The 23,730-nt window shown below is 42.4% G+C and overlaps 1 protein-coding gene across 2 annotated transcripts in view; it reads right to left on the bottom strand.

The window, feature by feature from the left end:
- megf10 (multiple EGF-like-domains 10) overlaps positions 1-23,730 on the bottom strand; it is a 94,904-nt gene that overhangs the window by 10,856 nt on the left and 60,318 nt on the right. The window contains exons 7-13 of one of the 2 annotated variants that reach the window (XM_077496432.1): positions 22,444-22,564; positions 15,266-15,402; positions 7,829-8,041; positions 2,782-2,956; positions 2,263-2,383; positions 1,292-1,455; positions 1,079-1,181 (exon numbers count right to left, since the gene is read on the bottom strand). In XM_077496432.1, the coding sequence (XP_077352558.1) occupies positions 1,079-1,181; positions 1,292-1,455; positions 2,263-2,383; positions 2,782-2,956; positions 7,829-8,041; positions 15,266-15,402; positions 22,444-22,564 (1,034 nt within the window). The remainder of the gene's footprint in view (positions 1-1,078; positions 1,182-1,291; positions 1,456-2,262; positions 2,384-2,781; positions 2,957-7,828; positions 8,042-15,265; positions 15,403-22,443; positions 22,565-23,730) is intronic. The other variant, XM_077496433.1, reaches the window with a different exon arrangement.

Raw genomic sequence — 23,730 nt, forward strand, 5'->3', positions numbered from 1 at the left:
TCAGATGACAAAAGCTGGATTTAAAAACTTCACCTATTTGCCAAATTTGTCAAATTTAAAATCAGAGTCCATTTTAAGACCAAAGTTAGAGATTGTTGGCTTTAGACAAGTCTGCAGGATTGTTATGTGCTGAAGGGTTGGATCCCAAAGTGCAGACACAAATAAGGTTTTAACTATTTATTTACATAACTTGACTAAATGAAAAACGAGAATACATCAAGAATCACCAGACGCCAAGCCCTCTTGGGCTACAGAGATGCACAGAGGAACAGTGAGTAATAATCCGGCAACCACCCACATTTCTCAGACAGCTTATATAGACAGTAAATCGATCCCATTGGTTGTGGCTAGACACGTGTGTACCAGTACTGACATGGAATCATCTGATTGGCTGTTGACCCAGTAACGCGATTAAAGATTCTTGACATCACATAACATCACATAGCATTAAAGATTCTTGTCACCACATACCATCACATAGCATTAAAGATTCTTGACATCACATAACCTAAAACTAGTTTAAACTAGATGATAGTTACAGCAGTACAAAACAAACACTTGAACTCCAGCCATGAAACAAGACCCAAACATTACTCCTGCATGACCCGAGTCATGATAAGGATGAGATGTACAAGGGTTACTGGGACCAAACACCATCACTTCTGTTTTCTTTTCATTGAAATTTAAGAAACTCAGTGGCAACCAGGCCTTGATTTCCTCCCGACAGATGGAATCCAGTGTCAGTGTAATGAAAATGGAAGAGGCCCCATTATTGAACCCAGTGGAACACCATATAGTGGTGACATTGGGGCAGTGTGTGATTCAGAGCAACCAAGGCTCACATAAAATATTTTGTCAGCAAAAAAGAATCTAAACCACTCAAGAGCACGACCACCAATGCCCATCTGGTGCTGCAAACAAGCCGAAGGAATATTTTGGTCCACAGCAGTGTAAAATTGAACACTACAGTATCATCCTCTCATTTCTCTCTTTAATTCCGAGGGCCAAGGAAAGTGTGCAACGATCCCTTTAATGGTGATTTTCCACTGATGTGAAGACCTCAACCATTTTCTCTTACCAGTCCATCCAGCCAGGCAGCGGCAGTACCCAGTGGCGTGATGACATCCGTCAGCATGACTGCAGTCACAACGCTCTTTACAGTCAAGACCATAGGTACCATCCTAGAGAAAAACAAATGTTACCATCACAGACCCAATAACAGTTTTGTGAATTTCGCTAACAATACATTTTATTTACTTATGAGATAATATTCACTTTTAAATGTTTTTACCTGGCATTGCAGGTCACATTTATTTCCTCTCCAGCCGGCAGCACAAGTACAGTGACCAGTCACTGCATCACAAGCACCTTCGTTCCCACACAGACAGGTCATGTTACAGCCAAGACCCCACGTACCACTGGGGCAGTTGATGGAGCAGTCCACTCCATGCCACCCTGATTAATAGATGGACTGTAATTATTTACATGGATAACATGATTTGACCATTCCTAAGGAGCAGTGGGTAGGCCAAAGGATCCAGATCTTGTGTCAAGAGTGAGAACTGGTTGTAAAATGTTTGTTAGTGCAGAATCCAGAAACGCCACTGCAATTAAGGCTAATCGAAACCTCTATACAGCGGAACCTCAATTTAACAGACCTGAAACCAACAGCCGCCAGATTCTCGAGCCATGCAGAAGGTTTGTTTGGGGTCTTGTCTGGGTTCACGCCTGGGTCAAGTTTGAGTCCATGACTTGTTAAGTTGAGGTCAAGTGTCTGTTTCAACTGATGCAACTGGCAAGTAACTACGGTATGTGATGTCAAGACTCTTTAATCTCTATCTGGTCAGGAGCCAGTCAGCAGCGAATCAGATAATTCCATGTCAGTGCTGGTACCCACATGTCTAGCCTCAAACCAATGAGATCGATTCACTGTTTATTTAAGCTGTCTGAGAAATGGGTGGGTTGCCGGATTATTAACCCTGTTCCTCTGTGCTAATTTGCAGCCCAAGGGGGCTTGGCATCTCGTGATTCTCGATGCATTCTCATTGTTTTTCATTTAGTCAAGTTATGTGAATAAATAGCTGAAACCTTATTTGTGTCTGCGCTTTGGGATCCAACCTTTCAGCAGACAACAGGGCAGTTTTGGGCCATGAAAAAAAGTATGTCGATGTAACGGACAAAGCATTCTAAGATGAGCCCTTCTCCCAATTAGTCAGTTAAAACGAGGTTCCCCTGTACTTATCTTACTCTTCTTCAACTCACCTGGTTTACAGAAGCAGGACCCATCCACAGGTGAACACTGAGCTCCATTTTTACAATTACAGGTGGAGGAGCAATTCACACCATGAGATCCTGCTGGGCACGGGACTGAACAGTCTAAACCCTGGAAAAATAAAATGTTAGACCATATCAGAGGGGTCTTTGGATTTACTTTCAAAGGTTCATGTGCCACAATTCCAATTGTTTATTGTCAAGTGACCCATTTCAGATAGTAGATACCTGCTGAATCAGACCTCTTCCAAATGGTTAAAATTGATAATTTAGACACTTCAGTTAATGTTTTTGTAATGCAGAAAGAGACTAGAGTGCTCAGAGAAAACCCCACACTGCAAGACTAGCACCAAGAGTTGAACCCCAATCCTCCGAACTGTGACGCAGATGTGCTCTAGCACACTGCACTGCTTGTATTCAGAATCAAGTAAGGCAAATAATCTTCATTATTGTTGCATCTAAGACATAATTGCCGCACTTAGGAACATGAGAAATAATGAAAAGGTTTACCAAGAAGCCTGGAGCACAAACACATTTTCCTGTCACACTGTGGCAGTCTGCACCATTTTGGCACTGGCACACCTGCTGGCAGGACTCGCCATAGAATCCTGGGGTGCATGTCTCATTGCAGTAGAGTCCAGACCAACCTGACAGACATGTACACTCCCCTGACATTGGATGGCAGCTGGTGACAGACAAATACAGCATTATTGATTATCTTTTTGTCAGGTTAATATTCTTACTTCAATTATTTAATAAGCCACCTGTTTTTTATTCTACTTGAACCCATTATGGTCACGAATGAGCTAGTGTTACTTTTTGCTAAGGTTTTGAAAGAAATGGGCACTAATAGATCTTTGTTCAGAATAACACTTAGTTGAAAATTAGCATAATACATATAAAGTGTTAAGAACTCATTTTGTACATTTTTTTTCCCCACAAACCTCAACTCACTCAGAATGTTAATATTATTTAGTGTACTATGTTTGTGCATGTGATTCGAATTCTACAAAAAATAAAAATAAATAATTATTAGGCCTACTCAATGTTGTAGTAAAGGGCAGTATACTGTACGACCCGGTACAAGTGCACCTAAGCTATGTCTCCCATCTAGTGGTGAATGGTGATATTACAACTAAAAACTATACAATGCAACTCTGCTTTTTGCAGGGAATAGGGGGCTATGGAGCGAATGATGGAAAACACCACTTGGGTCATGTTTTTGGTGAGGAATTAGCATTTTGGACATTTTTTGGTCAATTTTGAGTTTTCTTCACAAATACCTCATTGAGGTCTCTAGTTTAATTTCCAAGCAGCACAAAAGTCAAAATTGTAAGAGAAGTGTATGAAAATAAGCAATTATTAGACAGTATGCCTCGTAACTAGGGGGCGTGTTTTTAGCTGAGCTGCTAGCTATAGCATCGCGCGCAACCTTGGTAAAAACAACCCGAATTTCCTAGCCTCAGACGTAATTCACAGATGATTTATATAAATATTGCGACGATAAGCGAATCTGCTAATGGATGGATGGATGGATGGATGGATGGATGGATGGATGGATGGATGGATGGATGGATGGATGGACATAGCAACCAAAAAAAGTCGAAACACACCAGTCAGCACGAAAGTGAACAGTCATCCTACCGAGCAGAAGCTGGTGTCATCGGTCCGGTTACCGGCGAATTGTCATCCAAAACAAACAGATATATTCTCCAGGATCGTTTTCTTAATGAATCGATGTCTACCTTTAATTCAAATTACTCCATTCACACACTTGACTAAACCATGTCGAACTCAAGCGAGGGATGCAGCCGCGATACCCCCGCAGAGCAGGCTAAACTGCTCCTTCACTCAGACCGAGTCAGGAATTAAAAATTGTGACATGTGCCAGTACCTTGTATACAATGTAGACTAATTTAATAATGCATCGTAAACACTAATGTAATGGTTTGATCGCTTGTCGATGTTGTCCATTTCATATGACGCCGGACACGCCGCAAAGTCTGCCTGCATACATCGCAAATATCACTACACATTTTCACTTTGTGCTCTTTAAATGGGATGACATGAACATAAAAATGAGCTATGAAATATTTAACTTGAAGATCAAAAATGGTCCTCTCAAAAGAGTCATAACGACACCCCGCCCCAAAATGCACACAGGCTATATTGACTTGTAAATACAATAGTTTAGTGTCACTCATGTATTACTCGGGGTGGGGGTGGTGGGAAAAAACAAACAAACAAACAAACAAACAAACAAACAAACAAACAAACAAACACTTTTCATTTTCTTCATGTGACCAAAAGCATTTGAGACATCACATCCATGATAAGTTATCAATAATGTAATTCTCACAGGCCACATCAGATGGCAAATAATCTTTTAATTGAGACAAAATTATGAAATAAAATGTCCAACTGTGGTAATATGACCTCATTTAAAATCAAGAGAATACCACAAGGAGCAACAATAAAATAAGCAAAGTTTGGCTGATGCCTTAGAAGAGAAATTGTCAGCTGAATGGGAATTTCAAAGTTGAGCCTGATTTCATCTTTTGAGAGGTCGAACTTCCAAAAGGTTTTAAGCAGTGGTGTCAAACATACGGCCCGCGGGCCGGATCAGGCCCGCAAAGGGGTTTAATCCGGCCCGCGAGATGATTTTGTAAAGTACAAAAATAAAATAAAATTGTAAAGTCTGACTAATTAATCAGCCTACACAATCAAAACATAAATTTGTACGTTGACAAGCAGTCCTCAGACGAGCAATGCAACTTGTACGGGGGAATCGTCCTGGATGTCATTATTTTACACACAACTTAAAGTTACGGTTTGTTTATTATTTTTTTAATCATAGACCGACATAAACGTGTTAAATATGACACCAATTACACAATAGATATGACAAGGATTAACGTCCTTATAACGTCATTAACTGCACCACGCAATGCATTCTGGGAACAATATATATGCAAAGCAGATAGGTAGATTTAACACATGCTAAACGTATAGCGGCAAAGTGTTGTCGTGTTCCATTTGCATTCATGTTATTTTTTGTAATATGATGACCATTTAGCGCCGTAATTTAGGGCTGGTCCATGAAAATCTGCGTATAAATGATGGCAATTGTTTTTAAGTTATATATTGTAATTTTCCCGATGCGGGCCACTTGATAATATATTTTCTTCCATGCGGCCCCTGAGCTAACATGAGTTTGACACCCCTGGTTTAAAGGGTTAAAATCTCGGATGAGGACCTTGCCTGCTATTGGAATGTACTTTCCATTGATATTTAAACAGTTCCTGAAAATTTCAGGTTCATATCATTTTCCTAAGGTACTGGTTGCTATGGACATTTGAAAGATGCAAGTACCAAAACTTTAAAGCCCTTTTTCTCAAAACTAGGAATTTCTACCTTCCAACATTAAAACTGCTGCAACTTTGTCAATTTTTGAGCTACATCCATGTATTATATATCATATGAAGGACGCATCTGTTGAGGAAGGACGCATCTGTACTTGCTCCTGCACTCGCTCGTGAATCTAACTACTTGTTGATTTTAGCATTGGGATTTTTAACTACATTGTTGCAGAATGCCTGGCGGAAAAAGAGCTGACGAGATTGAGGAGATAAAATCTTCTCTTAAAAAACAGTGGAATGGTTGCCGAATTACTTGAAATGAAGAAGAGCATTGAGCCACTTCTTCAGGAAATACAGCAATTGAAGAAAGAGACACAGGAAAACGATCGACGCATTGTTGCCTTGGAACAAAAAGTGGATGATTTGGAACAAAATCTTCGTATCAACGATGTGATAGTCACAGGTATCAAGATCAAGCCGCGCCGTGGCCCTTTGAGAGCTGCGGCTAGCACGAGCACGGAAGATTCTGACCAATATTCAGGGAACGAGACTGTGGAACAGCAAGTGACACTTCAACTCAGAGATTTGGGATTAACTGTTGATCCTGCGCACATTCAGATGTGCTTTTCGCTTCCAACTGGAGGGACACGACCACCGGCAGTTCTGATCAGGTTTGTTGACAGAAAGAAAAAGATTGCTCTTCTGAGAGACCGTCACAAGCTTCGTGGGAAACATGTCTACATCAACGAAAACCTCACCAAACGAAATGCTGACATCGCCAAAAAGGCTCGACAAATGAGAAAGAATGGACTTATCGAAAGCACGTGGACAAAAGACTGCCGAATTTTTATTCAAACTAAAGATAACTCTGGTCAACTAAAAACACGAATCGTGAAAGGAGCTGAGGAATTGGCAGCGCTTGAGAGACAACAGTAATTCACAATATCACAACAACAACAACAACAACATCACTAATTACCCAAAGCTGGAGTTGTATATGATTATTTGCTGACTTTGCCAAGGCTAACTCTTGTTTATACACCTGCATTGATAACATGTATTGCTGTTCCCGTTTGAATCTAAATATGGTCTGGCTCGAATTCCGTTTGGACATTTGTTGTAACAGTCAAGGCTGCATGATAAGGCTGTATTGTGGCTCCAATGAATCTGCTGTCAATACGCAAAATGGGGGTTGGTGGTCTGGTTCCTGGAATGCAGCTGGCGTGGGCCGCTCTGCTGGGTGAGCTAGGCTGGGCAGCGCACAGGAGTCATCAGATCCACAACATGCTAGCAACCAGTGGTGCTACCTGACCAGAATCGAGTGCTGAAATTGCTTGAAAGCAATGGGCCGAATGCAAGCCGATCTACTCTTCTGGAAAGCACAACATGTGTGAAAGCTGATCCGAGGTCAGCGAAGACCCTACTGGTGAAAGAGAAGAATTGCGCTTGCCTTGGCTGCTCGCCTGGCGGGGTGGGCTTGCTGGTGGCGTCTGGGGACCGACTCACCAGTGCCAAATGACTGGGACTAGCCACAATCTACACACGGACATTCAAGATGAACTGAGCGAGCAGTGTCTGGGATAGTATGGGATGGATAACGATAAAAATTAATGACTATTCTAAATAATGTATATGATTGATGCGTTACAGTAATGGGTCGATGGGGACGGGTCTCGAATAAGCTTCGGCTTCTACCCGTCAGCCCTTCTTTCGGACGTCAATGTTGCAAATGATGTGATGTGATTGATGTAAACTGTAATGTGTCCGAAAGGAAAAAATGAATAAACCAAACTAAACCAATCATTTTAAAGGGAATTATGTCTAGAATTTGAATATATCAATATCTCAATTTTGATTTTTTGGCACATCTTTTGCCAGAGCCGCTCACATATATAGTTTTGAAGTTATATACTTACTTATTTGTGTACCACATGGTAATATATTTTCCTCCATGTGGGCCCTGAGCCAATATGAGTTTGACACCCCTGCTCTAAAGTGAAAACTAAAAGCCTCTTAAAACTAGCAACCTTGAATTTCATGAAAGTTTATGGGAAAAAATTGTGTCTGAAGTCAAAATCACTGCAATGAAACAAGTCAGCAAATAGGTGATCAGAGGTATCTATTTGCGGTTTGTTGACCACTCTGAAATGTCAAAAAATGCCCTTAAATACAAGTTAGAATTCCAATCAATACTGTACCTCTGCGTATTCTGGGCAAAGCATGGACACTTCCTGTCACACAGTAGGCCATAGTTTCCTATGGGACACAGTCGGACATCACACGTCTCGCCTGTAAAGCCTGGCTCACACAAGCAGTTTCCGTAGTTATGGTAGCATTTGCTGTTGTTTTTACAGCGACATCTCTTTGTACAGCCAGCACCATAAGTACCAACTGGACATTCATCCTGACACCTGTCCACACAAATGCACAAGGTCACACATTTCAAAAGATGGATGCAGTCATAACATTAGATAGACAACTTATGCAGAACATTGGATGATGCTCTTTGAGAGTGACATCTGGAAGTGTTCGCAGTTCGTAAGTACAGTAGATGCCAAAAGTTTGGACAGACCTTCTCATACAATGCATTTTCTTGATTTTCATGACTATTTACATTGTAGATTCTCACTGAAGACGTGGAGTTATGTAGTTCACAAAAAAAAGGTGAAATACAGGTTAGCTTAGTGTCGCTAGCTAGCTGTTATGACATAGCACGGGCGGATTCAAAACTTTCCCAAAAGCTAAAAACATTCTGGGTTATGCTATCAGCCAAGTGTACGGTGAGGGTTGCTGGAGGTTAAAGTACCATATTTTCCGCACTTTAAGGCGCACCTAAGAGCCTTCTGTCACGCCGCCACCTGCGTGACAGGCCTTTATTGTCATAGTCATGTTTCCTGTTTTATTTTGAATTTCTGATTCCCTTCGCACCCCAGGTCACTTGCCCTTCCTGCAGTTCACTAATTACCGGTCCCCGCCCATGATCATGTCCACCTGCCACCAATCAACCAAGACAATAAAAGCCACCTGCATTCTCCCCTCCGTTGCCGAAGTGTCACACACAGTTAGTGCATGGAAGCGTCCCACAGTCCTCGAGTCCTTGTTCCTTGTTCCTGTTGCCTTGTTGTTTTGCCTTGCTTTTGTGCCTTGTCTTGTTTTTGTGCCTTTTCCTCCAGTGGAGCGCCTTTTGTTACCCCTTGTGCCTGTTTTTTCCTCCCTAGTGGAGCGCTTTTTTGTTCTCCACCTTTTTTTGCTTCCCTGTTAGGAAGTAAACCTGCTGCCCTGGTGGCTTACCTTATCCTGCGTCTGGGTCCTACCTCTTCACGTCGTGACAGTACACTTCGGCCAGCGGGAGTGTCCAAATTGGAGACCTGGCAGAGGCTTGAAGACATCGCCCGAGTCATTGCAGAGATAAAAGAGTTGATGGCTTTGGACCGTGGCGACTGGGGTGAAGGGTCGGACTGGCCTCAGAACCCCGAACCTCGTCTGCTGCAGCCTCTCGCCCCTGAACCTCGTCTGCTGCAGCCTCTCGCCCCTGAACCTCGTTTGCTGCAGCCTCTCGCTCCGGAACCTTGTCTACTGCCGCCGCAGCCCCTGGCCGCTTCGCCTGTGCCGCTGCCGCCGCAGCCCCTGGCCGCTTCGCCTGTGCCGCTGCCGCCGCAGCCCCTGGCCTCTTCGCCTGTGCCGCGGCCGCCGCAGCCCCTGGCCGCTTCGCCTGTGCCGCTGCCGCCGCAGCCCCTGGCCGCTTCGCCTGTGCCGCTGCCGCCGCAGCCCCTGGCCGCTTCGCCTGTGCCGCTGCCGCCGCAGCCCCTGGCCGCTTCGCCTGTGCCGCTGCCGCCGCAGCCCCTGGCCGCTTCGCCTGTGCCGCTGCCGCCGCAGCCCCTGGCCGCTTCGCCTGTGCCGCTGCCGCCGCAGCCCCTGGCCGCTTCGCCTGGGCCGCTGCCGCCGCAGCCCCTGGCCGCTTCGCCTGGGCCGCTGCCGCCGCAGCCCCTGGCCGCTTCGCCTGGGCCGCTGCCGCCGCAGTCCCTGGCCGCTTCGCCTGGGCCGCTACTTCCTGTTCCTCGTCAGGCGGCGCATGGATTGCGGTCGCCACCTCCTGTTCCTCGTCAGGCGGCGCATGGATTGCGGTCGCCACCTCCTGTTCCTCGTCAGGCGGCGCATGGATTGCGGTCGCCACCTCCTGTTCCTCGTCAGGCGGCGCATGGATTGCGGTCGCCACCTCCTGTTCCTCGTCAGGCGGCGCATGGATTGCGGCCGCCACCTCCGGTTCCTCGACCGGCGGCGCCCAGCCAGCGGCCGCCTCCTCTTGCACCAGTTCCGGCGGCGCCCGGCCAGCGGCCGCCTCCTGCTCCTCATCTGGCGGCGAACACCCCGCCGCCACCTCTGCTCCTTGTCGGGCGTCGAGGACGCCCTCCTGACTGGCCCCGCTGGGACTCTCTTGTCGGGCGTCGAGGATGCCCTCCTGAACTGCTTTTTGTCTGTACGGATGGGTGGGCCGTGTTCCCACCTCCGTGCCCCCTTCCGCCCGCCCTTGTTTTTGGACTCTTTGGGTCGGATGGCCGTCAGGAGCCGGCCATTGAGGGGGGGGTACTGTCACGCCGCCACCTGCGTGACAGGCCTTTATTGTCATAGTCATGTTTCCTGTTTTATTTTGAATTTCTGATTCCCTTCGCACCCCAGGTCACTTGCCCTTCCTGCAGTTCACTAATTACCGGTCCCCGCCCATGATCATGTCCACCTGCCACCAATCAACCAAGACAATAAAAGCCACCTGCATTCTCCCCTCCGTTGCCGAAGTGTCACACACAGTTAGTGCATGGAAGCGTCCCACAGTCCTCGAGTCCTTGTTCCTTGTTCCTGTTGCCTTGTTGTTTTGCCTTGCTTTTGTGCCTTGTCTTGTTTTTGTGCCTTTTCCTCCAGTGGAGCGCCTTTTGTTACCCCTTTTGCCTTGTGCCTGTTTTTTCCTCCCTAGTGGAGCGCTTTTTTGTTCTCCACCTTTTTTTGCTTCCCTGTTAGGAAGTAAACCTGCTGCCCTAGTGGCTTACCTTATCCTGCGTCTGGGTCCTACCTCTTCACGTCGTGACACCTTCAATTTTTTTCAAAAGCTGACCATGCGCCTTATAATCCAGGGCGCCTTATATATGGATCAATATTGAGCCGCAACAGGTCTTGCTGTCAAGACGCTATCGGTGACCCTGCACGATTGGTGACACGCATGCGCAGAAGATCCCGCCATCTTGGATCGCTAGCTAATACTAATACTTTACCTCAGACAAAATAATAAAACAGCTGTTTATTCATTTTGGGAGTGAATGGAGTTGTCAGAAAGCTGGTTTGTAATCTATTAATAAAGGTTGACTGACCTATCTGACTGTTGTGTTGACATTCCCTTTAGCGCAGCACCATCTAATGGATGCATAACGTAACCCCAGCCTCTACTGTAGCGCCTTATATATGGAAAAAGTTTTAAAATATGTCATTCATTGAAGGTGCGCCTTATAATGCGGTGCGCCTTATATATGGAAAACGTTTTTGAATATGTCATTCATTGAAGGTGCGCCTTATAATGCGGTGCGCTTTATAGTGCGGAAAACACGGTAAGTTAAAACCAAAAAGGAAAAACTTTCAGTTGGATGGCACGGCACCGCGTCAACATGCTGGTCAGTGTTTCCCACAGACCTGAAATTTACTTGGGGGGACTCGTTCGAATGGTAGGTGGGGGTTCTCATTCCTGTTACCTGCTTCTCCTCTAACCACATGATCCACAAATGAGTGATGGTGAATTAATGTTACATGTGGTATATCTGGTCGTGACAATTTAAAAAAAAATTTTTTTTTATTAAATGTCCTTGAAAACCTCTTGGGTGGTGGCTAGTTAACTTGGGTGGCCTGCCCAGGTATTAACATGGTGTGGGAAACACTGCCAGTGTATACTAAAGATATGTTTTCAAATAAAGCACTCTGCACAACGTACAGTGTAGACATATAACTGCACTCCATTTTTCAGTTGTTGGATTATGGTATATATCTTTTGAATGTAAAAGGAAGTTTACTTTCATCAAATAGAGCCACAAGCCAGTACAAACTGTAAGCCGGTGTTTGCGTCAGGAAGTGCATCTGTCATAAAACTTAGCTAAACCATAATGAGCGCTCATCCTGAGAATCACAGCCCGAGTTAATGACCACCATCAGTGCCATTAACCTACAGACAGTTCATTTGTGTGGCACATATCAATGACACAACGTTACCTTTAGTGGACGTCTCATTCTCATTTCGATTTTACCCACTAAACATTGGACATCCTGTGGACGCGCAGATCATGTCTATATTACGTCGGTCGGTCGAAGACCAGTTCTGTTCTATTATTTGGACGTCTAATTATGACCCCATTTGGACCATGGACTACGTGACGTTTTTGGATGTCACAGGGATTTAAATATCAATATTATTGTTCTCAATATTATTTAATCAATTTAGTATTAATGTTCTGTGATAAAACTAATGTATTACTATTTATTTATTTTTTTTAATACAAGATTTTGTTATCTGTTTAATTATCTAATGCAGCTATTTATGTATATTTTGGCTGGAACATGACGAAGCAGTCGTTAAGTTGAGGGCAACATGCTTTTGGTGCCTTCGGGTGGTGGAGTGGTTCCGTCACTTGCCTTCAGTGCAGGTGGTGTGGGTTTGCTATCCCACCTGTGAGACCATGATTGTCACACACATAAAATCAGGGAATAAATGAGCCTTTAAGAACAGTCTAAAACAGTCCTGGCACCCCGGGCGAGCTCCGGTAGCCAATGGGCTGTCCGGTAGCCCTGCTGCGCTGGCCCTGTCCTAGGCCAGGGCGGTCCTTATGCATGCCAGATTCATCACACCAGCATCTACTGAACTTCAAACAATTCGCCTCGCCCTCCCACTGCTCATTGAATCAGTGGGTGCTGGTGTCTGTGGATCTCACGCTGCTTTATCTATCCTTCCCTCCTTCCTCTCTTTAGTTTTTCCTCTGGTCTCCTGAGATCTCCTTAATTTGTTGGAATTTAGAGGTTTCTGGGGTTGGCGTTAGACTCTGGTCTTGTAACCATGTGGATGGCAGGAGGTGTTTGGTTGGTGCTGTATTTCACTTTGATGGACTGGATGTGCTGGTGTCTGTGGATCTCACTCTGCCTAATCTATCCTTCCCTCCTTCCTCTCTTTAGTTTTTCCTCTGGTCTCTTGAGATTTCCTTAATTTGTTGGAATTTAGAGGTTTCTGGGGTTGGTGTAATGGTTTTGTAACCATGTGGATGACAGGAAGTGTTTAGTTGGTGCTGGATTTTACTTTGATTTATCTTTTTTTTTCTTTGACCTTTCCTCTGGTCTCCTGACCTTCTGAACTTCACGACTCTGGCGAGACTGAAGTATCCGGTTAAGGTGAAGGGTAATGGGATTTTTATTAGGTTTTAGGTGAATTAATGAGTATAAATGTACACGTATGTACATGCACGCGCACATGCACGCACGCACGCACGCACATACGCGCACGCACACACGCACGCACACACATGCACACATACACATAAAATACATATAAAAAAAAAAAAAAAAAAAGGAGCGAGCAATGATGATAAGATGTTGAATCGGTAAGACTACCGAATGAACAATTCTGAGCTCTCTCTTAGAAAAAAAAGAGAAAAAAAAGAACAGTCTAAAATTATTTTTAATTTAATTTATTTTAATGATCTAATTTGGACTTGCATTAGCCCTCATTTGGATGTCCTGAAAACGTAAATACGGGACGTCCAGAAGACCTTGAGAAAAGACGTCGTCTGGCCTCAAAGTCGGCACCTTCAGCGGACCGAGATTGGACGTACAAGAATTACCTTAAAAAGACGTTGTTTGAACGTGTTTTTGTGCAGTGGGTAGCTTCTCTCACCTTGCTCCTATCGGCCTCCTCGTTCCTTGATGGAGCTTTGTGCCCTTAGCCCTATTTGACTGCAGCACACGTATTTCCAAACGCACACATGAACATACAAACACGCGAATACCTTGGCTACGGCCAAACAGAGGATGATCGTGCCCTTCACTTTCTCTGACTGGTTCACAATCGGTGGATAAAAGTTGACCGCTATTTACAGCAAACAACAAAGTTATGGTTTCAGAAGCTATCTTCAAAAATGTAAAGCTAATTTAGAAACAAATGATGAATTTGAGTGAATGATGAATGAATTGACTTTACAGCAATGCTTCTCAATTATTTTCTGTCATGCCCCCCCAGTAAGAAGAAAACATCTCTCGTGCGACTATAAATAGTATCATTTGTCTATAAAATTGTTATAAGCACATCTCTGCATAACACTGTATCCTTATTAACGTAGAAGAGAATAAATAAAGAAAGAAATATGGACCAACTTACAACAAAGAATAGCTTTATTCAGAAAAGATTTAAAGTGCATCTGAAGTTCAAAAATAAAATTAAATCCTTAATTAAACTATAAACCTTTTTTGACTGACCATGTCAAACCATATGATACGGAAAAATAAAATTACATGAAATCAATAAATAATAGTGCATTCAAACTGATCACCATCATTAGAGCACAATATTTTAAAAAAACCCTTTAACCTACAAAACAAAAATATATAAAATAATTTGTGATTTTTTAAAAATTTTTTTTGCTGTGTGCAAAGCGCGCATGCTCAGTGCAAACAAAACCCCTACACCAACGAGCGAATGCCTCCTGCGTACACTCTGCCAATAATTGGGGCGCCACTGCCCCCTAATGTAGTGGAGGTGCAATTGCACTTTATTCTCGGACAGTAAAAAAATAAATAAATTAAAAAAATAAAAATAAAAAGCATGTTCCCCGAGGTCAAACGTGCCCCCCTTTGATGGAGCCTCGGCCCGCCCCACTATTTGAGAAGCACTGCTTTCCAGGGAATGTAATAAAATATAAGTTCTTATTTGAGGGAATGGAATAGCCATATATGTGAGCCATATATAGTTCACACGCATACTACACCAAAGCCTATTGGCAGCTTCCTTAAATGAAACACGTTGCCGGCAAAACACTGCAAACAACTAGTCCAATTAAGTCCCCTTTCCTATTTGTTCTGTATTCCTGAGGGGCCCCTCACTAGGCTGTTAATGCTTTCCAGAAAGTTAGGGCGCGGCATGTGCTGGTGATTTCCAAGCAGCGTTATACCATGACGTTTGGCTTCACTCAAACCCTTATTTACTCTTAATGGGCACATGGACGGGCTATTCCCGTCTCATCACTGGCTTGCTTAAGTATATGGTGCATGCCCTCTGATATTGCTAATTATATGGACTTAAAGTCGTGGTGGGTTCTCAGCTAAGATTTGTCCAAGAAAACACTAACAAGGTTTGCTGGTTTTGTTTTCTTTCTGTGATTGTCCAGACAATGTGGATGGATAAGAGGGCATTATTTTAGTTCGACTTTGCTCCATTTTTAGACCCAAGCTCAAAGTTATGAATTAAACATGAACAGTTAATTTAATGTCTAATATTTTAGTTAGTGTGAGAAGGTGGATTAAACAGAATAACATAACACAATTACAAATCATAGGACAAAGCATTTCACTTCAAGTCCCCCCATTTCCCCTTTGCTACTGGAGTGAAAGGTGTCTGTTACCGTTCTCCCGTATATCCAGGGCTGCAGAGACACTGTCCAGTGGATGAACTGCATAAGGCATTGTTGTGACATTGGCATTCTTGGGAACAGTTTGGCCCAAATTTCCCCTCTGGACATGGTTGTCCACATACCGTACCCTATAAAACACAACAATACATTTATACAGTAAATAAAGATTATGTTAACACTTTGGAAAGTACAACTATCGAAATAAATTACTAACATTTCTGAAAGTTAGATGACGAAATGAATGTCAATGTCATGCGCATGTGTTAAATGTAGACCTGTAGACAGGATGTGGCTTGACAATGTTGGGAAGAAAATTGAAAGCGGGGGAAAACAGAATGCCTGTCTCCACACTACAGAAATAGACATACCAACCTCAACGACGCACTGGCCCGAACTCATTAAGGAAATTCCCCCCTTCATTTTCTTGAGTTCTTGCTTTCTTCCAACTAAAGAATTCACTTTCACTTTCTTTTACTGTCCACTTCGAATTGTGATACCCATTTTGTGGTTGTGTTCTTTAAATATCTCCATATGTTATTCAGTATTTTATATTTACAACTGCACAACACTTCAGCACCTGATCTTCAAGGTCACAAATTTACAAAGCAATAGGAACAGAGCTCAATTAATTGTTTGGGTTGTATTTGATCAGTGCTTCTCAAATAGTGGAGCGGGCCTCTCCGCGCCCGCGAGGCTCCATCAGGGGGGGGCTCGTTTGACCTCGGGGAACATGCTTTTTTATTTATTTTTTACTGTCCTAGAATAAAGTGCAATTGCACCTCCACTACATTAGGGGGCATGGCGCTCTCATTATTGGCAGAGTGTGCGCAGGGAGCATTCGCTCGGTGGTGTAGGGGTTTTGTTTGCACTGAGCATGTGCGCTTTGCACACAGAAAAAAAAAAAAATCAGCACAAATTATTTTACATTTTTGTTTTGCAGGTTAAAGTTGTTTTTTTTTCTATATTGTGCTCGTGAGTTAATGTTGGTGATCAGTTTGAATGCATTATTATTTAGTGATTTTATGTAATTTTATTTTTCCGTATCATATGGTTTGACATGGTCAGCCATAAAATGTTTATAGTTTAATTAAGGATTTAATTTTAGTTGTGAATTTCAGATGCACTTTAAATCTTTTCTGTTACAGTTAATAAAGCTATTCTTTGTTGTAAATTGGTCCATATTTCTTTCTTTTTTATCCTCTAATACGTTAATACGGATACAGTGTTATGCAGAGGTATGCTGATAACAATTTTATAGACAAATGATACTATTTATAGTCGCGTGGGGGGTGAGATGTTTTCTTCTTTCTAGGGGGGGCATGACAGAAAATAATTGAGTAACACTGTATTAGATCATTTTTACTAGACCCCAGATTCTAATTTCTTCAAAACAGAAAGGACAGTTTCAAGGCTTGTTAGGCTGAGTTTGAAGTGTAAGAATTTGGCTTTTAAATCTATTTAAAACAAACTTTACAAAACAAACTTACAAAACAATGACTTATTCCCACCTCTGGTGTGTGTGTGTTCCACTGCGACCGTGGCTTACAGTCTGCGTTCATGTGACAGAGAGAGGTAGGGTTGCCAACTTTCTCATACCAAAATAAGGGACAGGTGAACGGCACGGTGTCATGGTGGTGTGAGCATGATGTGTGAAATCAGTGGATATTCTGATTAGATTCGAAATGCACAAAGTTTGTACATTCCCTTTAATCCTTACTGCAGGCCATCATTATGTAACCTCATACAAAACCTCAAAGAAACCACGATTTGCCTCTTTACCTAAAAAAAAAAAAAGAAATGCAAAAGAGGAGCGTGACTCACCAAATTTACTTTTTCCATGGAGACTTAGCTTTCTTTTCTTTCTTACAGGTTTATCCATTCTTTTTTCCTCACCGACCGGACAACACTACACATTATTATTATTATTATTATTATTATTATTATTATTATTATTATTATTATTAGTATTGTTATTATTATTATTATTATTATTATTATTATTTTCTAGCCACTTACGCAGTATAAGCCGCTACAACAAATGCACGTGACGATGCCTGATGCCTGTGATTGGCTGACAGGTGCCGTGCTTCGTGACATTGCCGTTTTAGCTGACTTAGCTCTCTCTCTCTCTCTCTCTCTCTCTCTCTCTCTCTCTCTCTAGTTGCCTCTCTTACCTTGCAAGATCTCCACATCACATAACACCCAGCGACTCATTTTATTGGCTACGAGCAACTTCCTTGTCACTTGTCAACCTACGGGAGCAGCTGTGGTCCAAAAATGGCAAAGATGTCGTTTGCTGCATTTCGTGTAAGAATTGAGAATTATTTTACGGGCCTTTTGAGGTCCCGTACGGGACATAACAATTTAGCCCAAAAATATGGGGCATCCCGGCTAATACGGGACAGTTAGCAAACCTACAGCTAACTGTGTGCGCACAGCGGACACTTATCTTTTCCACCACATGTTCAATCATGCAACTTTTCTAAAAGATTGCGTCTACATTGACCTGAACTTTCCAAAGGGCACTTTTTTGAGAGAGGGCAGAGGGGCAAGGGCAAGCAACCACTAGGGGTCTGCGTGTGTACGCCAGTGGTTGTGTTAAATGTGTCTTGCGTGTTAAACTTTAGTTACAAATCGGTGCGTTACAATTTTCTGTATAAAGGAAATGTATGCTGAAGGAAAACATCGACTGAATTTAGTCGACTAGTATGGCTCCTTATTTTGTTGACTAAAATTGCTCTATTTTTCAACTAAAATTAAAACGAAAATACAATTAGATGACTAAATTACGACTAAAACTTTAATTAATTTTAGTCAAAAGACTATACAGTAACTAAAACTAAATTGGAATTTCTTGTCAAAATTAACACTGCACTTGGTCACAAACAAGCCAATTGCAGGTCACATGTAGATAAACAACGATTCACTCTCACATAACAATGGACAGTCTTCAACAACCAAACATGCCTGTTCTTGGAATATGTGAGGAGAGAGGAAACTCAAGAAGCAAAATAATCAACAAAGTCAGGGAAGTTAGAGACAGAGGTGGGAAATCCAGGTCCGGAAAATAAAAACCCTGCCACAGTTTGGGGTGTTTCTGCTCAAATAAACTAGCTTGTTTATATAACCAGTTTCTAACCAGAGAGTTTCTATAAGTTGCCGTGTTAATTCATAGAAGGTTGGCATCCCTACAGTAAATGTTCTTAGGCACAGTTGACTCAAGTGCAAATTGAGCACAAGCAGCTGGGAACAGCGGAGGAGAGGTATCTTAAAACAGTTTATTTGTGAGTGCACTTCACATCCAATGAGTCCCCCCAAGTATGTGGAAAGGCGATTTATTAACTATAACACTAGGGATGCCCAATGGCCAAAACAAACAAACAAACAAACAAACAAACAAACAAACAAACAAACAAACAAACAAACAAACAAACAAACAAACAAACAAACAAACAAACATAAACAAACTCTCTGCCATGGCCTATGCCCTGAACTGGTTCTATGCCCTGTTTGAAGACCACATCAATAACAGCCTCAGTGTCAGACACACTCCACCACCTGATTACACGCCACTCAGTGTGGCCCCAGCAGATGTAAGGAAAACCCTGCGAAAGACCCCCGGGGTGGGTACTGATGAACTGTGCCCACCAGCTGCTCACGGACATTTTTAACAGCAAAGTCTCTATCATCCCTAGAGCGCCACAGAAAGTGGTCTGAATGGCTCTCAGCTAGTAGCTCTTACGCTGATCGTCATTAAAGGTTTCAATAAGCTGATTATGGCTAAAATGAAAAACTTCAATGATGCGACTGGGGACCCTCAACCGACAGGAAGAACCAATACACTTAAGACACCTTCTAATAATTGGTTGGCACAGCATAAACTCTTACTGTACTTGCATCTACTCTTCCTGGATTTCTCCTCTGCAACCATCATCCCATAGACCCTGGTGTAGAAGACGAACATCATAGGAGTAGAATGGGGAACTGGGCGCTGAACTTCATGAAGAACAGACTACAGACTGGTGCACGACACTGTCTCCTCTTCCATCCTCCTCAACAATAGCTCCTATTAGATTCTATATCTGCACTTAGGGTTGGGCTATAAATCTAATTAATTCGATACATTGTCATTTTCCATCCATCCATTTTCTTAACCACACATTCCTCACGGGTTGCGGGGGTGCTGGAGCCTATCCCAGCTGGCTTTGGGCCGTAGGTGGGGTACACCCTGAACTGGTTGTCAGCCAATCACAGGAGACCGGAGTACCCAGGAAGGCCGAAGCCCGGACTTAATCTCATGTCCTCAGCACTGGGAGGCGAACTTGCTAACCAGCTAGCCATTGTGCCACTACATATTAAAAATCGAATTGTTGAAAATGTGCTAAATCGTGAAGTCGAGTTTTGTCTTCTGAACTATTAAAAGCTGTTATTCTTCTGTTGCGTTACAGCCAAATGTTTTTGTGAGTTTTGCACAAGTGGAAGAATGCTAGATGTGTACAACACATTTACAATAGCTACCAACTACTTAATTGTGGCATTTAAGCACAAACTCGGATTGTTAAGTTTATGTTAATGTGATTTAGAATCAATTATACATTATTGATGTCTGAACATTGTGCACAGGAATTATTTTTGAAAAAAATGAAATGTTTAAATACGTTTGTTGGGTTTATTAGATTCAAATCGATTCAAATCGTAATCGTCCCGAATGATCGAAAGAAGAAGAAGAAGAAAAATTAAATAAAATCAAGATTTTATTTTTTGGCCATATCGCCCAACCCTCTCTGAACTATAGTCTGTTTTGTTTTTTTCTGCACTATTTTATTTGACTTATTTGACTAAATCTGGTAATGAAGTACAGGTGCACGTAAAAAAATTAAAATATCCTAAAAAAGGAATAATTTCTGTAATTTTCATAGATTATCGATTCAGGGTCCACAATTTAAGTGATTTCAAGTATTAAATTGTTTATCTTTACATTATTTGGGCTTCCAGCTCATAAAACCCATGAAAACAGGATGTCAAAAAAATAGAATGATGTGAAGAAATCAACATGCATACTTCCCAGTCTTTTGCATTGAAAAAAAAAAAAAAGATGGATGGATGATATTTTCAAAACAATATGTCAATCTTCAATTGTTGGTTGGATTCCCTTTGACTTAATCACTGCCTCGATGCACTGTGGCATTGTCTGGGGGGTCCTGAGAGTTGAGGCTTTCATGATGCTTGCTGCCAGCTCTTTGTTTTTGGGTGTAGGTGGCCCCCATTTTCCTCTTGATAGTGCTGTATCACAAGAGGAAAACGAGGGCCACAGTACAATACTTTTTGAGGATAATCTAATTTTTTGACGAGCACCTGTATATATATCATGTCCCATTCCATATCATCAGTGAATGTGTTGCTATTATGACAATAAAGCTAACTGAATCCTTCAAACAAATATAGTGAGTCATGGTAACCTCACAAGCCAGATTGATAATTGTGATTGACTCAATAGAGTTCTTCACATTATCAATCTGGAACTTCACTCGGCAGAGCCGTTCAAGAAAGGATAGGCATGCTGTAAAACACTTTGAACTGATTGGCATCTTTGTACGTTCGTTTTGACCAATCAAGGCAATGGATAAAAATGTCATCTTCCGTCTCATCTTAGAAGGAGGGAGAGGGGGGAAAGCATTCGGTGAACGAATCTTTTGAACGGTTCTTTTAAATAAACTGATTCTAGTGATTCAGTTCACCTAAAAGAACTGTAATGCCCATCACTAGTTTGTCGCCCACCCCCCACCCCGCCATTGGCACTTATTGGTTTCGTCCCGCCCAAAACAACGCCTGTACACATCAGCGTACAAGATGTATTCTCCGGAGTTTGTGAACTCAAAAATACAGCGAGAATTCATCTTGCTGGCAAGGTTAGAGTCATGGGGTCTCATTCAAAATTCAATAGCAGACCTTCTAATGTTTTTTTTTTTTTTTTCTGGAATGGGGAAAAGCTCCCACCAACCCATGACGACCGGTTGTCGTCACTATAGTTTTGTCAAATCAAGTGCAGTTCTGTTTTAACTTTTATGTCATTACAACAACACCTACAAGTGCATATTGTCGCTGTCCTGTGAGAAACATGTCCATTTTTGTCTTTTTTTTAAACTGAGTGCAGATGTATAAGTATAAGAGTAAACTTTTTTTGTGGAAATAGAATATGCTAGGAATGTTAGCATTAGGATGCCTTTACTGGTGTCTGTGGTTCTCACTTTGCTTTATCTATCCTTCCCTCCTTCCTCTCTTTAGTTTTTCCTCTGGTCACTTGAGATCTTAATTTATTAGAAGTATGAGGTTTCTGGGGTTGGCATAAGACTCCGGTTTTGTAACCACGCAGGAGGGGTCTTGTTGGTGCTGGACTTCACTTTGATGGATTGGATGTACTGGCTTCTATTGATCTCACTCTGCCTTATCGATCCTTCCCTCCTTCCTCTCTTTAGTTTTTCCTCTGGGCTCTTGAGATCTCGCTAAATTTGCTGGAATTTAGAGGCTTCCGGGGTTGGCGTAAGACTTTGATTTTGTAATCATGGGGAAGGCAGGAAGTGTTTGGTCGGTGCTGGATGTCACTTTGATTTACCTTTCTTTTCTCTTTATTTCTTTTTTTTTTCTGACCTTTTCTCTGGTCTCCTGACCATTTAAATCTCACGACTCTGGCAAGATTCTGAAGTACCTGGTTAAGGCGAAGGGTAATGGGATATTTATAAGGTTTTAGGTGAATGAATGAGTATAAATTTATACGTATTTGCACGCACGCACACGCACGCACGCAAACGCACGCAAACGCACACACGCAAACGCACGCACGCACGCAAACGCACGCACGCAAACGCACGCAAACGCACGCACACATACACACACACAAAAAAAAAAAAAAAAAAAAAAAAAAAAAAGAGCAATGATGACAAGACGTTGAATCGGTAAGACTACCGAATGAACAATTCTGAGCTCTTAAGAAAAAAACAAAAAATAAAAATAAAAAATAAAATAAAAAAAAAAATAAAAAAAAAAGGATGCCTTTATTGTCATTATATACAGGTACAACGAAATTGCCGACGTTTCCCTTGTCAGTGCAAAAACAAGAGAGCAAAATATAAGTTATTAAAAATAAAAAATAAATAAAATGTTGTGCATACCATCCATCCTGCCGGACAAGAGCACCTTCCGGTCACATGGTGACATATGCCGCCGTTCTGGCAGGGACACCTCTCTTCACACTGCTGGCCATGTTTACCCGGAGGACACACATCCTCACAACTGAGGACAAACAATTTGTATTTGCAAAAATGTAGTGTTAACACAGTTTCTCTTCGAAAGATTAAAAGGTACAATCATCATGAAAATCTACAGTATATAGTTATTAGGTTGTGTGAAGGGATGTAACCAGAATATGCAACAAAAAAGGGAGGTTCAAAGTCAAACCTAAATTCTTTGGATATGAGACAGACACGCTTACCACATGCTTTACCTTGCCATCATTTAAGCGATACCTGACTCATTTGGCCTTTTTCAGCAATAAAAAGTTAACATTTGATCTATAATTAATTTGATAACTTCATCATTTTTCATGTACAATTAATACCTTTAAAAACACATTTTACAGGGCTCGACACTGCGAGCATTTCACTCGCAAATGCGGGCAACTCGCAAAGTGCGAGCTGATGAAAAAAAAAATACCGCTTGCACGGCGCGAGCGCATTAAAACCCTTAGGCGTTATTGTGACCCGTTTTGGGCTTTTTGATGGTTCTGACCAAGTCATTTCAAAATAAGATAATGCCAAGGGGTTTTAATCATCTCTCTGCATTATGTTTAAAACGTATGTTCGAAAGTTGCCGTGTCCTCCGCTGGCTCTCCCGTAGCAACGACAGCGCGCCGCCGCGCTCTGACTCAACCGAATAGTATTTGAGTGAAACATTACCCGCTGCAATGTGATTGGCTGGCGACTTCCTGATCGGGCACAGCATACATGTACATGCGCACCGCGCAGAATACAATTTACATACAAACATATAATATGCCGCTTTTCCACCGGACCGGTTGCACACCGAAGCAGCATTTTTTTTGTCCCAGGATGTTAGCGTCTCCATGGGACTTTTTCGGGGCCGAGCGGTTCCGTTGTAACTGCTGTTTAGAACCCTTTCGGCAGTGGTTCTGCAGCGCTGGCCGTCAGGAAACTAGAAGGGCCGTGTCGTCACCTGTCATCCGACTGGTCTACAGCAATGCAGCAAGCAACGCCGTGGCACACGCCCATTTCCTTGTTTTACGCCAAAGTCATAAAAATACAGTATATACAATAAATATAACAATGTTTTACAATAATTGTGAACAACATTTACAATTTGAAAGGAACTTGTGGATGGATTTTTAAGCCGCTTGGAACTAATAGAAAAGCGGCATTAGCAAATAAAAAAAAATGAAGCGG

This window comes from Festucalex cinctus, chromosome 15 (genome assembly GCF_051991245.1).
Source record: "Festucalex cinctus isolate MCC-2025b chromosome 15, RoL_Fcin_1.0, whole genome shotgun sequence".
NCBI classification, from domain to species: domain Eukaryota; kingdom Metazoa; phylum Chordata; class Actinopteri; order Syngnathiformes; family Syngnathidae; genus Festucalex; species Festucalex cinctus.